This window comes from Cnephaeus nilssonii, assembly GCF_951640355.1.
Source record: "Cnephaeus nilssonii genome assembly, chromosome: 4".
NCBI classification, from domain to species: domain Eukaryota; kingdom Metazoa; phylum Chordata; class Mammalia; order Chiroptera; family Vespertilionidae; genus Cnephaeus; species Cnephaeus nilssonii.
In genome coordinates, this window is record NC_137075.1 from 59780215 (window position 1) to 59795862 (window position 15648).

The 15648-nt window shown below is 39.6% G+C and overlaps 1 protein-coding gene across 3 annotated transcripts in view; it reads right to left on the reverse strand.

The window, feature by feature from the left end:
* The window catches only part of BNIP2 (BCL2 interacting protein 2), a 33198-nt gene that overhangs the window by 815 nt on the left and 16735 nt on the right, over window positions 1–15648 (reverse strand). For 2 of the 3 annotated variants that reach the window (XM_079767855.1, XM_079767854.1), the window contains one exon: window positions 9990–15148. The exons of the other annotated variant lie outside the window; for it this stretch is intronic. In XM_079767855.1, coding sequence (XP_079623981.1) covers window positions 15097–15148 — 52 coding nt within the window. In that variant the 3' untranslated portion in view covers window positions 9990–15096. Of the gene's footprint in view, window positions 1–9989; window positions 15149–15648 lie in introns of those variants that run through there. 3 annotated transcript variants of the gene reach the window in all.

Here is a 15648-nt window from a genome sequence, read left to right on the forward strand (position 1 = left end):
AGAGCACTTACCAAGAAGAGATAGCACTGTGATAGGTACTAGGGAGAGGAAGATAAATATACATTCCTGACCTTAAAAATTATACTCTAACAGGCATATAAAAAAGTTAAATTCAAAAGAGAATAAGAACTGTGCTACAGATATACAATGTACTATGGAGGCTGACTATGGACTGAATGAGTTGGTTCACAAAAGCTTCCTAATTCTTCAAGCTAGTGTTTAGCCAAGCAAAGGAGGAAAGTTATCCCAGGCTAAAAGAATAGAATGGTTAAAGCCAGAGAAGGATAAAATAATATTTTGTAAAGAGAACTATAAATTGTTCTATATTATTAGGGTACAGGTATGAAGTGGTAAAAGATGAGTTCGAAAAAGATGGCATGGATGGATTTGTTCTATCTGGAGAAGTGCAGGGTTTCATAGCGAAGGTAATGGGGAGCTACTAAAGCATTCTAGGCAGGAAAGGTCATGCAAATTGGCAGCCATATCAAGAATGTACTTGAGTGCAAGATTAGAAAGAGAGGCGGGGCCCTGGCCGGTTTTCTCAGTGGTTAGAGCATTAGCCCATAGACCTGAGGGTACGTCAAGGGCATGTATTTCGGTTGCAGGCTCCATCTCTGGTCCCAGTCAGGGTTCGAACAGGAGGCAACCAATCAATATGTCTCTCTCACATCAATGTTTCTCTCACATCAATGTTTTTCTTTCTCCCTTTTCTCCATCCTCTCCTTCCTCCCCTCCACTCTCTCTTAAAAAAAATCAATAAAAAAATCCCCAGGAGAGATTTTTTTTTAAAAGAAAGGAATGAGGGATGAGGACTCCAAGAAGGAAGAAGGTGGCAGTAGTATAGATTCAACAAATATTTACTGAGCTTCTGCTGCATGCCTGGTATAAGATCCCTGACCTCATGGCACTTTCAGTTTAGAGATGGACAGGAGGAGATATAATCAAGGACTAATCATCAGTCAGAATTCAGCAAAAATGGCCAATTATCAATCTTCACACCACACACCTTGTGAGCATTTGATATACTAGGTCATTTCTGCCTTCTTGAAGCCTTTTCTTTGTTTTTCGTTTTTTTGTGTGTGGGGGGACCCCACAGTCACTTCTCTCCCCCCCCCCCCTTCACTGGATACTGTGTATTTCTAGTTTTCTTTTGCTGGTTCCTCCTCAGCAACCCAACTTCTAAGTACCTGAAGGCTTCTTATGTCTTCTCTATGCTTACTGCTCTAGTTCCCCCTTGTTGCTATATATAATAAAATTGCCTACTTGGCACTGGGTGGAATTATCATATATGTAGGTGACTCAAATTAAATTTGTCAAAACCAAATTCCTGATACTACCCCTCCAAAGCTTTCTGCCCTCAATTTGCCCACCTCAGTCAACAGTAGACAGCCCCAAAGCCTTATAATCCATTTTAACTTCCCTCTTTCTCTGCATCCCATGACAGCCAATCCTTTCAGTTCTTCCTTTTACTAGTAAATATAGCTAGAACCTGACAACTTTTACCATCTACACTGCTAGCACTAAGTCACCATCATCTGTCACTATGATTACTGTCATAGCCCAGTAAGGAGTCTCCTTGTTCCTACCCCACCTCCCACCCCCAGAGTAGCCACACTGAGCCTTTTAAGTCATAAAATCAAACCACATCACTCATTTATTAAAAAGTCCCAATGCCAGCATCTTATCTCAGAGTAAAAAAGTTCTTTTAATGGATAACAAAACCTACATGATCTGGGCCCTCTTCCACTAACTCTCAGAACTTTTCTTTTTCCACTTCCTCATTTACTGGCTCCAGGCTGGTCCTTTGTTGCTCTTCAATATAGCAAGATGTTCCTGCTTTAAGAACTTTGCACTGGCTGTTTTCTTTGCTTTGAATGGTATTCTCAGGTTCCTGCATAGTTCACTCTCTCATTTGATTCAGAGTGCTGCCCAAATGTCACTTCATCAGAAAGGACTTCTGTGACCAACTAAAGGATTATCTCCCTGCCTGCTTATGTTATTTTATTCTTATTCATATCATTAATTGAGGCTGACATTTTATATGCTTATTCTGTTTCCATCCACTAACATAGATTTTCCATGAAGTTATATATTTACCATCTAGAACAATGCAGTATGTATTCAATATACAGGGTCAGCAAAAGTAGGTTTACAGTGGTGAGTATGTGAAACACCATTTATCCTTGTATCATTACTTATTAACTAGAGGCCTGGTGCACAAAATTCGTGCACTCGGGGGGGGGTGAGGAGGGGGGAGGGTGACCCTCAGCCCAGCCTGCACCCTCTCCAACCTGGGACCCCTCGAGGGCAGTAGGACATCCCTCTCACAATCCAGGACTGCTGGCTCCCAACTGCTTGCCTGCCTGCCTGTCTGATTGCCCCTAACTGCTTCTGCCTGCCAGCCTGGTCACCCCCTAACCACTCCCCTGCCAACCTGATCTCTCCCCCAACTGCCCTCCCCTGCCGGCCTGATCTCGCCCCCAACTGCCTTCCCCTGCCAGCCGGATCGCCCCTAACTGCCTCTGCCTTGGCACCCACCACCATGGCTTTGTCCGGAAGGAAGTCGGACATCAGGAAGATGGCCGGTCAACCCGGTCTAATTAGCATATTAGCCTTTTATTAGTATAGATAGATTATATAGGATATGATTGCTTAAATGGGGATGAAAAGCCTTTTTCAGTGGGAGGAGATGCTCTTGGCAGACAAAAAATACATAATCCCTATATCTGGACTGAGAGCCAGCCATATGAACTATACTGCCAAACCGGTCATTAAAAAACTGAACCGCCTTCTTACACCTTACACCAAACAGCTATTGCCCTTAAAACCCCTCCTCAGACCCCACCTTAGGTTCTGCCTAAGCAGTTCACCCAGATTAGGTTCTGACTGGTTGGTTTCTATGCCAGTCAGCATCAGAAGCTCTGCCTTCTAGGCAGCCATTGGCTCCTTGCGGTTCACCCAGATTTGGTTCTGATTGGTCAGTTTCTATGCCAGTCACCATCTCCGGGCCTGATCAGCAGCTACCCCAGGCTGCTGGCAAGTGGACTGAACTGCTGACCTCTCGGAGGGGTGGGGGTAGGGGTGGGGGGGAGAGCAAGAGAGAGGAAAGAGTTGATCAGCTCTTGCCCCCGCCCCCCACCCTCCAGGCCTCACCAGCAGCCTGGGGTGGCTGCTGATCAGCCCCACCTCTCTCTCTCTCCAAGAGGTCAGCAGTTCAGCCCGCTTGCTCGCCAGTCCACGCCCACCCGAGCCTGCTATGCACGCAGCCTGGCGTTTGGTTGTCCCTTCAGTTGTTTTGGACATTACGTACCCTGGCTCTTTATATATATAGACTAGAGGCCTGGTGCATGAAATTCACGCACAGTGTGTGTGTGTGTGTGTCCCTCAGCCCAGCCTGCACCTTCTCCAATCTGGGACCCCTCGAGGAATGCTGGACATCCCTCTAACAATCCAGGACTGCTGGCTCCCAACCGCTCGCCTGACTGCCTGCCTGACTGCCCCTAACCCCTCCCCTGCCATGCTGATTGATGCCTAACTGCTCCCCTGCCGGCCCGATTGCCCCTAACTGCCCTCCCCTGCCAGCCTGGTTGCCCCCAACTGCCCTCCCCAGCATGCCTGGTCCTCCCAACTGCCCTCCCCTGCCGGCCCGGTCACCCCTAACTGCCCTCCCCTGCTGGCCTGGTTGCCCCTAACTGCCCTCCATTGCCAGCCTGGTCACCCCCAACTGCCCTCCCCTGCTGGCCTGGTCCCCCTGCAACTGCCCACCCCTGCTGGCCCGATCTTCCACAACTGCCCTCCCCTGCTGGCCATCTTGTGTCCACATGGGAGCAGTCATCTTTGACCACATGTGGGTGGCCATCTTGTGTGTTGGAGTGACGGTCAATTTGCATATTACTATTTTATTAGATAGGATTATTGTATTATTTACTTGTAGCGTGTAAACCTACTTTTGCCAACTCCCGTATTTGTTAGTCTGAATAAACCTGGTCATATGTCAAAATGCTAATATCAAATATTATAAATGTATTTAAGTGGGATTCAAAGACTTCTACTTTACTGAGGAAACTGAAGCAATGAAAACTTTTGGACCCTCAAAACTACATCTAATCATCTACCAATACCTATATCCTACCTGCCTTTCACTAATAGTCGAACTATCCATACCAGTGGTCGCCAACTGGTGGTCCGTGGACCACTGGTGGTCCGTGAGGTCCAAAAGGTTGGTGACTGCTGATCCATACTGTTGTCTAAATACAGTCCTTCTACCTGTGCATCAGGTCTTATCCCTTCTAGGACCTACCCAACACTCAAGGATATTGTTCCAACAATACAATCATTCCTTCTCTCCCTCACCATCAAATTTCCCATCTCTATGAATCATTCCCATCAACAAACAGGTGGGTACTTCCCCATCTTAAAAAAAGGTCTCAGCCCACTTCCCTCATCAGCCATCCTCTTATTTCTCTGTTCTTTGCATCAAAATATGAGAGTTGTCTATAGTGACTGTCTCTCACTCCTTTTCTCCCATTTGCTCTTAAACTCTCCTCAGGGGTTTTTGCCTCCAGCACTCAAATGAAACAGATGGTGGTAGCCATCAATGGCATTGCTAAAGCTAATCCTCATCTCAGCCTTCACCGGACTTTAGCATCTGACACAGTGATTACTCCCTCTTCTTTGATAATGGATCTGGGCTTAATTTCTGGGACACCCTCCTTTTTGGGTTCGTTTGTTCCCTTAAATTCACTGGTTCATACTTCTCAATATTGTTGGATGATCCTCTTTCTCCCTGAACACTTAATGTCACAAGATACCATCCTTGGTTCTCTGCTGCTTTCCATGTTCATTCCTTAGTGATAACATTCAGTCTCATGGTTTTAAATACTATTGCTGATAATTCCCAAATTCACTTATTAGCACAGACCTTCCCCTTGAACTCACTGCTGAATCCAACTGCCTACTCAACATCTCTATTTATTGTCTTTCCCACCTCAGGTTATATAACTCCATATTTAGGCAAAAACCTTTGAAGTTACCCCTTTCTCCCCCCAAGCTCATCTCCAAGTTCAATCCCTAGTAAATCCTGTAAACTCTACTTTCAAAATGCATTCAGAATCCAACCATTTCCATTGTTACCATCCTGGTCTGTGCCATTATCGTCTGTCATTTGGATTACTGAAATAGGTTCCTAACTGGTATCCCTGCTTCCATGCTTGTCCCCTACACTCTAATTCCAATTCAGCAGCAGGTGATTTTTTAAAAAATAGGTTAGAAAATAACTCTTCTCTGTTCAAAACCTCCAATGGCTTCCATTTCACTAGTCCTTACAATAATCTCGCTGAGTTTATCTACCATCTCTCCCTTGTTCTCAAACCCTTCTCAGAAACATGGGATTCCTTGTTCTTAGACTACAAAAGACATGTTCCAGCCTATATAAGTCTTTGTAAAGGCTGTTCTTTCTACCTGGAACACTGTTCCCCAGTATCAACTTGATTCTCTTAATTCCTTCAAGTATAGCACTTAAGGAGGCCTAAACTGTCATGTTTAAAAACCAACTTCCACCTCTACTCTGAGAAAACTCCTAGAAAAAAACTCTGGAACTTCCCAATCCCCTATTCCTGCTATATTTTTTGATGGCACCATCACCTTCTAACATATTATATAATTCACTTATTTTATGTTTACTTTGCATCCTTCAATAGAATGTAAATTTCTCCAGGGCAGGGACTTTTGTCTGTTTTGTTCACTGAAATTAACCAGGCATCTAGAACGGCGATTTTCAACTGGTGTGTCACAAGAATTATTAAAACATGCAATACCTGACTATTTAGTTAGGGACACTGACTTCTCTTCTCTTAGATTGTCAAGTAAAAAAACCAAAAACAAAAAACGACAAGAGTCAACACAATAGCTGTCTGGTGTGAATGAATAAAAATTATACCTGGGGGGAAAAAGAGGAACAATTGTAATAATCTGAACAATAAAGATTTATTTAAAAATTATACTTATTTTTTTTGTTACATCAGCAAAAAATATATATTTTTGGTGTGCCACTGAATTTTACTAATTCGTTTATGTGTGCCATGAGATGAAAAAGGTTGAAAATTGCTGCCACAGATGAAACAGAAATCAAGATTTCAGGAATAAACCCAAACCTATATAGTCAATTAATTTATGACAGAGGCAAGAATGAATATACAATGGTATAAAGACAGTCTTGTCAATAAATTTTGGTAAAACTGGACAGATACATGCAAAAGAATGAAACTGGATCACTTTCTTACAACATATATAAGAATAAACTCAAAATGAATTAAAGACTTAAATATAAGACCCAAAAACATAAAACTCCTAGAAAAAAACACAGGCAGTAAACTCTTTGGCATCATGTATGTATGTATGTATGTATGTATGTATGTATGTATATATCACACCTCTGCTGCTGCCACTGCCAGTAGCACAAGCCTCGGCCGGCCCTGGTTACCTGAGCCTCGGGCAGCCTGGGAGGTTGGGCAGCCGCCATCCGAGGCTTGCCTGCACCTCGGGCTGGCCCGGCTGGGTGGCTGAGGGGACTGGGGGACTCCGGAGGCAGGCGGACGGCAAGCCCAGGCCCGCCATCTTTGAGGGCAGGGCAGTCAATTAGCATATTCCCTCCTTATTGGCTGTGGGTGCCGCAATTTTTGAGGGCGGGACAGTCAATTAGCATATTCCCTCTTTATTAGATAGAAGGGGTTAATATAAAAAAAAAACATAAGGAACTCATGCAACTTAACACCCCAAATAATCCAATTAAAAATAAGCAGAGAACCTGAATAGACATTTCTCCAAAGAGGATGTACATATGAACAATAGACATATGCAAAGATGCCCAGCATTGCTGATCATCAGGGAAATTAAAACAACAAATAACAAGTGCTGGGTGAGGATTTGGAGAAAAGGGAATCCTCGCTTACTGTTGGTAGATAGTAAACTGGTGCAGCCACCATGAAAAACAGTATGGAAGTTGCTAAAAAATTTAAATAGAACCACCTTATGACCCAGCAATTCCACTTCTGAGTATTTATATAAAAAAAATACAAAACACGAATTCCAAAAAAATTTATGCACCCTATGTTCATTGCAGCATTATTTACAATAGCCAAGTTATGGAAGCAACCTAAGTGTTTATCAGTAGACAAATGTGTAAAGAAGATGTGTACATATATATGTACAATGGAATATTACTCAGCCATAAAAAATGAAATCTTGCCATTTGCAACAACATGGATGGACCTATAGGGTATTGTGCTAAGTGAAATAAGTCAGACAGAGAAAGACAAATACCATTTAACTTCACTTATATGTGGATTCTAAAAAACAAATGAACAAAACAGAAACAGACTCATACAGAGAACTGATAGTTGCCAGATGGAAGAGGGGTTAGAGGGCTGAGTAAAAAAGGGTGAAGGGATTAAAATGTACAGATTACCAGTTATAAAAATAGTCATGGGGATAGATGTAAAGTACAATGTAAGAAATATAGTCAGTAATATTGTAATAGCTATGTATGGTGTCATATGAGCATTAGACTTACTGAGGTGATAACTTTGTAAGTTATATAAGTGTTTAATCACTATGTTATAGACCTGAAACTAATATATTATTGTATGTCAACTGTAATTAAAATAAAATTATAAAAACAATCTTGAAAAAGAGCTGAAGGTATCAAGCTTCTTGATCTATATTACAAATCAATTGTAACCAAACTGCACAGTATTGGTATTAGAAAAGACATAACGGCTATTTCTAGTCACAAAACATCACCAGTTCACAGGTGGCAAGAGCCCAGCTTGGGGTGCAAAGTGGGAACCCACCATGGACAGGACACCCTTCCATGTAGGGTGCAATCACACACATCACACACTCAGATTGGGACAACGTAGGCAGGCCAATTCACCTAATGTGCACATCTGTGGGATGAGGGAGGAACCTGAGCACCTGGAGAAACCAAGGCAGACATGGGGAGAACATGCAAACTCCACACAAATAGTGGTGTTAGCCTGGAATCAATTTTTTTTCATCAACATTGTAATCAAACAATTTTATTTGAGGTCCTGAAGTATACACAATAAAATACTTACTATTCAGCCATAACATAAGACTAAAACCTTGCCATTTGCGACAACATGATGGACCTTGAGGGCATTATGATAAGTGAAATAAGTCAGAGAGAGACATATGATCTCACTTATATATGGAATCTAAAACCCCAAAACAAGCAAACTAAGCTCAGATACACGCAACAGAGTGATGGTTGGGGGGGTGGGGAGTGGGGGTGGGGGACGGGGCGGGGAATTGTCCTAAGGTTACAGACTTCCATTTATAAAGTAAGTCCCGGGGATATAATATATAGCAGCGATTTTCAACCCTTTTCATCTCATGGCACACATAAACTAATTACTACAATTGTGCAGCACACCGGTTGAAAATCACGAACATATAGCGTGCTGACTAGTTAAGAATACTGTATTGCATATTTGAAAGTTGCTAAGAAAGATCTGAAAAGTCATCACAAAGAAAAATAAATTTAAACTACGGTGGTGGTGATCATTTCTATAATATATACCATTACTTGCTTTAATGATTTTAGATCTTAAAAATTCCTTTGCAATGTTGAAATATTTTAGATATGTTATCAGCCATACAAATCTACTACTCTTTCATTTTGCAGTTTAAGGAAAATTAAATTAGAAGGGCCCTCATTTGGAAGTAACTCAAAGTCCTAGTCCTGATCAAACTATCCAGGTAAATGCACTCCTTTGCCGAAGTTCGCATGAAGTTGGAAGGCGGGCTTCACAAGAATGAGGGCGCGCGCTCCGATTCGGGCCCCCACCCCCGAACCCGGGACGCGGTAAGACCTTCACCTGGCCACACCTGGCCACACCTGGGCGCGGGCCTCCCCTAGCACCTTTCGGCGGGCGCCGGGGGGAGAACAGCCTCCCGCCGCCTTCCTCCCGGGTGCCCGCCGCGGGGCCATCCCGGCACTGAAGTCGGTAACAGGTCGACCCGGGGCTCGAGAGCGAAGGGCCTCACCCTCCTGGCAGCCCTCGGAAAAGCCCCACACGGCCGCAGCCCCGGCACTGGGAGCGGGGCAGGGAGCGCGGGCTCGGCTCACTCGTACCTGTGGGGAAGGCGCCTCCCGCCGCGGGCAGACAGAACCAGCACCGCCAGGAGCCCAGAGGAGGCTCCTATCACCTATCCCCCACCACCTCTTTGGCCGCAGCAGAAACCGCAGAACTAGGCCAACGACCCGGAAGTGCTCGCAGAACCTGGAAGTGGCGTCACGGCGAGGCCAGGAAGGCCCCGCCCACCAACTCCTCCCGAACGCTACACAAGCTTTGCGAGGGGAGGGCGGAGTTGTGGAGAGAGGAGGGGCGTGGGGCCCATGGACAGGTAACCGCTTCCAGTAATTCACCAGGTTTACTAAATCGTTCATAAGGGAATTGTAACTTTTAAGAAGAACCTTTTCCATTGTAAGATGCACAATTAGGAAATGCAAGGCAGTCATATTTTATGCCTGAGATGTGTTCAGGGTTAATACTGTTTAAAACCTTGCAGTGCTAAACTTAAGACAAATTCTTAAAATTATACCAGGAATTTATTTACCATTCAAAATAGGGCTGCAATTAATTTAGCCCAGAAAGCTTTCAATTTGTGATCCATGAAGAACTTTAATTTGGGAGAATTTGTATTTAATATTTGTTCCCAATGCAAGACAAATACTCTTATATAGGGTGTCCCCCCCAAAATGTATACACTTAACAACTGATAGCTCAATTGATGTTTCTTTTTAGATTTAACCCATTGGAATTAATAATTATTCAAGGTGTGTATACATTTTTGGGGACACCCTGTATTTTGAGTCTATGTAATCCCAAACGCTGTCCTATAGAATAAAAGCATCAGTAATGTGCACAGCTGTTTGCCATTAAGTGGCTGACTAGTGATTAAGGAGTAAATACAAAATAAGTACTACTAGATGGATCCTCCAAGTAGGTCTATAAGCTATACAGGTTGTCATTTGTACCATGTTTTCAGCCACTTACTGAACTGATTTCATTGTTGGATTGCCCACTGAAAGAATTCTAAACTATGAAACACAAATTTTGGTTATAGTTAAGATAACATTTAACGGGGGAACAATTTGTAAAATAGATGATTGTCTAACCACTATACTGTGCATCTGAAACTAATACAAAATAATGTTGGATGCAAATTGTAATTGAAAAAAACAAACACAAAACCTTCATTACAGAATTATAACACCCACTTGGAATTCAATTTAATCAGATCTTGTCAATATTTATAAAAGATCTTAAAGAATTTTAATAAAATCTGGGAATTTATTTAAAAAACAAAGACAAAAACGATAGTATTAAAATTAAAAGCACCCCCCTGGACAATAAATATGAAGCAGCACCAGATTATAGGAAGAGAATCAAGAGTAACGGTCTAAAACGATTTGAAAGACAAGATAACTCAGTGTAAAAATCCAGTAGCATAATGGAAGACGGAAAAAATGTGATAAAATGAGACAAAAAACAAACTTTCCAATTAATTTATTTAAATTCATTAACGTTGCAAAAATACGATGTGCAACAGATCAGGACACAAGTTACTGTATTCCTTAATAAAATATTACATCTCCTTAGTAAATCAATACCAACCCTAGTATTTCTAACAGGGACCACATAAACATCTTGCACACACAACCATCAATCAGAACTGAATTTCTCAAACACTGTAAAATGAAAGCACTAAGCTAGGCAAAAGCATCTGAATAGTAGTAAAATGATCACAGTACATTAATTTAGTTTAAATGGCAACATGTGAACCAATGATAAGAAAAATATTTGAATTTTTGAAATACATATCAAAGTGTGTTAGTATCGAACAAACCCTGAATTTTGTTCTATTTGAATGCCCCAAGGGCTATGCAAGTTAGTGGCCTTGAACAGCACCAATATTTACTAGATAGGTCTATGTAAATAAACTGTTTAAGGGGCAAACTTTAGAAAGTTCATATACAAAAAGTGCAGTGGAGTAGCTAATTTATGTTTTCCAAGTTCCTCCTTATCCAAAAAGAATATTGAAACAAAAATTTTAAATGCAAATGTCTTAGCTTCTTGTAGAATGTCTTATAAGACAGAATCAGACAGCTATCTGAAATGGACAGCTTACTGTAATTCTTTAATTTGAAAGCATTAAACCTTGATTTTCATCTGGTGTTTGATTTATTAAGTGCTTCATGTGAACTTTTTGTAGCATTTTTTAAAGTAGTTCTCAAAACGTAAAATTAAGTAGCTGTCATATATAACAAAGTTACAGTTCTGTTCAAATTTTGGTGTCACTTCTTACTGCTCAACACATTACCTTATTTTCAATTACTATTTAGGACTTTAAAGGAAAATTGCATTACAGGGACTCACCATAGGTCTAACTCGAATTCATTCAGAATCTTGGGACAGGAAGAGGGGAGTTAAAGGCCAGTGGGTAATTCTTCTGTGCTTAGAACATTGAGTAGATAGTCTCCTACTTCCCTATCCTGCTGACTTTCCTATGCAAGTCTAAATTCTTGACTCTCTCAGCAGCTCAAATTACATAATTCCTATTCCCTATTACAAGATAAAACCTAATAGAATTGGTCTATTACTGTAAGTACAGTAATTCTTCTACCCATCCTTCTGAGAATTATAATCCATTTCTCAAAAATCTGAATATGAGGGGAAAATATAGGCCTGAAAACAAAGAATGGGGTAGCAATCTCTTATTTTTAGCCTAACCTCTCCTCCCTTCTGGTTGAACCATATTAGCAATTTTCCATATGACACAGGAAAAGGGAATGAAGCTGCTGTCACATTATATACAACCTTACCAATCTCATTAGGAAACCGGCCTGTTCTATCTGACATATCCTAATGCTAATTTATCTATTATTGAAGAAATCTAAAAAGCCACTGCTTGCATTAAATCACTTTCAAATTCCCTGAGCACTCATATAAAAACAGCTAAATAGCAACACTATAGAGCCATTTACAAAGTCTCTATCAAAAACCAGACCTCTTACTTTTTTAAATTCTGGAATTACAGTTGAAGAATTCCTATCTAACAAAATATACTTGTGAATCAGCATATTTCAGTATTCAGTGCAGTTACTAAATAGTGATGTCTATTTTGGAAGACTACATTAATATTTACCAACCATGACATATGATAAATAACCTAGTCCTAAACTTTAACTTGCACACTATAAATTGCTGACCCTCTTTGTTCAAACTTGCTTCTATATGAAGGGACATAGCAGAAGAAAATATGATTTATCATTGTAAGTATTATCAGCCTTTCCCCCCTTCGCATATTCTGTGTGTAGCATGCAGGTTTTCCTGCTGGATACACAAAATGGTACCAACAGCTTCCAATACTTCCTGTAACAGGGACACATTCAGTGGCATCTTAGATAACAGCTAACTCTTTACCCCTTCATAGTTTTCTTTCTTTTACTTCCTTGTTTTGTTATCTTTTCCAACTACCTGCAATCATATTTCTTTATTACATATCCCCCGATTTCCAGAGTTAAAGACTATTAAGCTTAAACTATGGGGTCAATATAGCATCTTTCCTTGGTGGTACTTAGGATTATAACCAAGTAGAACACAAATTACTTTATATGAGAAACTACTGACTAAAAAAAGGCACTCAGAGCCCAAGTATAACACAAAAAGTGAAAGATTCATCAAATTAAACCAGTTAAGTTAGATCCATGACCCCAGCAGAAAGATAAAATAATATATGTACTTTGATCTCGATCAGCAGTGTAAAATTAAAATTGAGTGCTTTGGGGAAATGTTAACATAGCTACAAATTACAAATTTAATAAATGCTTTCTTCTAACCTACTTAAGTCTTAAAATTATGAAACATTTATTATGGGGCACAAGATTCCATTAAGGTGTAGGTTAGAGCAGGTATCCTTTGAATCTAGTGATTCACAGCACATCCCTTTTGTTATATTCCAGTGTTATCACTGTAACCTATGAATCTTAATGTTCTAATAGAATACAGGCTAATTCTACTTTTAAAAATTATTTAAAGAACACATCATTTTTGTAACAAGTTGTATCTGTAGTTAGAAACAATGCTTACAAAAGGAAAAGTCAATAAACACAATTAAGTTGAAACTGAACTGGGTACTTGATGTGGAGGAAAACTACCCATTTTAATAAAGCTCAGCCCATTTTGAGCCAGATGAACACTTGTAGATAAAAGGCTACTTAAAGCACTCTACAAATATAGACTCTAATCACAATTAAATTCAATGTTATCCTTTATTTATAATCCTTATATAGTGAAGTCAGAAGGAATACCTAAATTAATGTTAATTTGGTGTTTCAGTACAAAGTGTTTCTAACATTTGAGCAAGTAATAAGGGTTTGATTTTATTCACTATAGTGACATTAGTTTGGGATCTGCCTGTAGCTGCTGGATCCAAGTCAAGTTAGGAGGCAACTGAGGGCATCTCATCCTGGGAATCCTCCAGCATCCCCTTAATTGGACTTAAGTTAGCATGCAAGTTTATGACTAAAGAGGACAAAAAGTAAAGAAAAATTCCCTTTTGTAATAGGAACTTGCTACTGAAAGTGGAAATGGTAAAAGCCATGTGTCTTCAGTCCAGGATAGAATAAATCCTTAAAGTTTAGCTCTCATCCACTTCAATTATGCCACTCCAGGACACTCTTGTAAATTACCTTATAAGAAGGACTGGAATGTGATGTGACCCTTAAATTAGGAGTTTACCAAATATATGAGTCACACAAGTATATGACAGAACATTAGACCCATCGGCTCTCTTAGGATGACTTTGTGGGTAAATTTAGTTCTTTTTGGAGGCATAAGTACAAATGATTTCAATGTAGAGTCAAGGTATTTACCAAATTAAACAAGGAGTTTATATGCTATATCAAATGTGTCATCCAAAACAGTAGAATACAATGATGCTCTAAGATTTAGAAAATAGCTTAACTTATAGGAAACGTGAAAACACACTGTATCTGACTACCTACTAAGTCCAAATAACTGATATGGAAGTATTTTGGTAAAGTGCCCACATTGGGAGCAATTAAAAAAGCAGCTCCTGTTTTCTACAAAAAAGTAGTGACAGTGAATAACTCATGTTCTCCGAATACTACACTGCACCCACACAAATTCACAACAGTGATACCCTGGGCACAGCTTATTTCACATTAGTGAACAAATCTAAGATTTTTATAAAGGTCTGTCTTTTGGCCAGAAAATAAAATGTCCCATATATACATATATGTACAAACCTCAATTCTTAGCCTCTTAAATTTTCCAGTTCTAAAACTGGCTTTTAAAGTTGTCTTTAAATTTAAAAAGGAAAAAGTGTGCATTACACTTATAATTGTGCTTCTGAATTAAGGAACAATATATGTTAGGTGATTTAAAAAGCTTAGGATGGTACTAACCTACTTAGATTATATGCATGACCTTTGGGTATTCATGAGAACCAGTTTAATTGTCCCTAACCCTATGAGCCACTTCCTTTTTTTAAGTTACCCTAGAAATGTAGTTAGCCATTTATAAAACACAAAAATTCTAACATGCACTTTACAAATTCATGGTCTTATTTATCTGCATATTCTTCTAAAAGACAGGTATACATTAAAAAATATTGCTCAAAACATAAAAATATATATTATCTCTTTCATTGACCAATTAGGCATATAAATATTTTACTGAAGAAGACCCATCATTCAATAAACAAATGCAAAAACCACTTTATATAAAGTGTGGTTCTCTGCTTTAAGCAATATAAAATATAAAATGATTACAATATCATTAGCTAGTAAAGAGCTAAATTCAAGAGATTTGCAAACCAAAACAGTAGTGAACAGTCCCTTATACAAAAGTCCATTGAGAAAAAGTCAAGTCGATTTTGTAACAGGTTACATAAAAATCAGGGCCAGTAAATGCATTATAAATGCAAAAAAGAGCACTGCTTCATCAGCACATTCTTCAGTCTTGTTTGGACTACATGCCAAACTTACTGTTCACTTTTTGGTTCATCTTGTTTTCCATTAAGCTCTTGATCAACTCTGTTTAATGAAAAACAATATAGATAATAAAACACTAGCAACTGAATAATTTTCTTCTTAAAAATAATGATTACTATTAGCATAGAATATTATTCTGTTAAAAACAAAGCTTTGCCAAGAAGCAGACACAGTAAAAAGGTTACCAAACATTTCCCCAACAAGGAAAGATAATTTTTAAAGTCAAGAGAATACTGACAAGAAACCTAACTGTTGTTACTTTAAAAATTATAAAATATTTATGTACAAATGCATATAACCTCAAATTACTGAACTTTACATCCTGAACAACAGTGCATACTGAAATGTTGGATTGTAACATAGCTGGTGTAGGGATCTAAGTAAAAAGCGAGTGGTAGGAAAAACAATTCTTTCAAAAATGATTTTGTTAAGTGGTATATTAAAATGCCACTACAGTCATGCGCCAGGTAACGATGTTTCAGTAAAGGATGGACCACATATATGACAACTGTCCCACAAGATTGTAGTGGAGCTAAAAATTC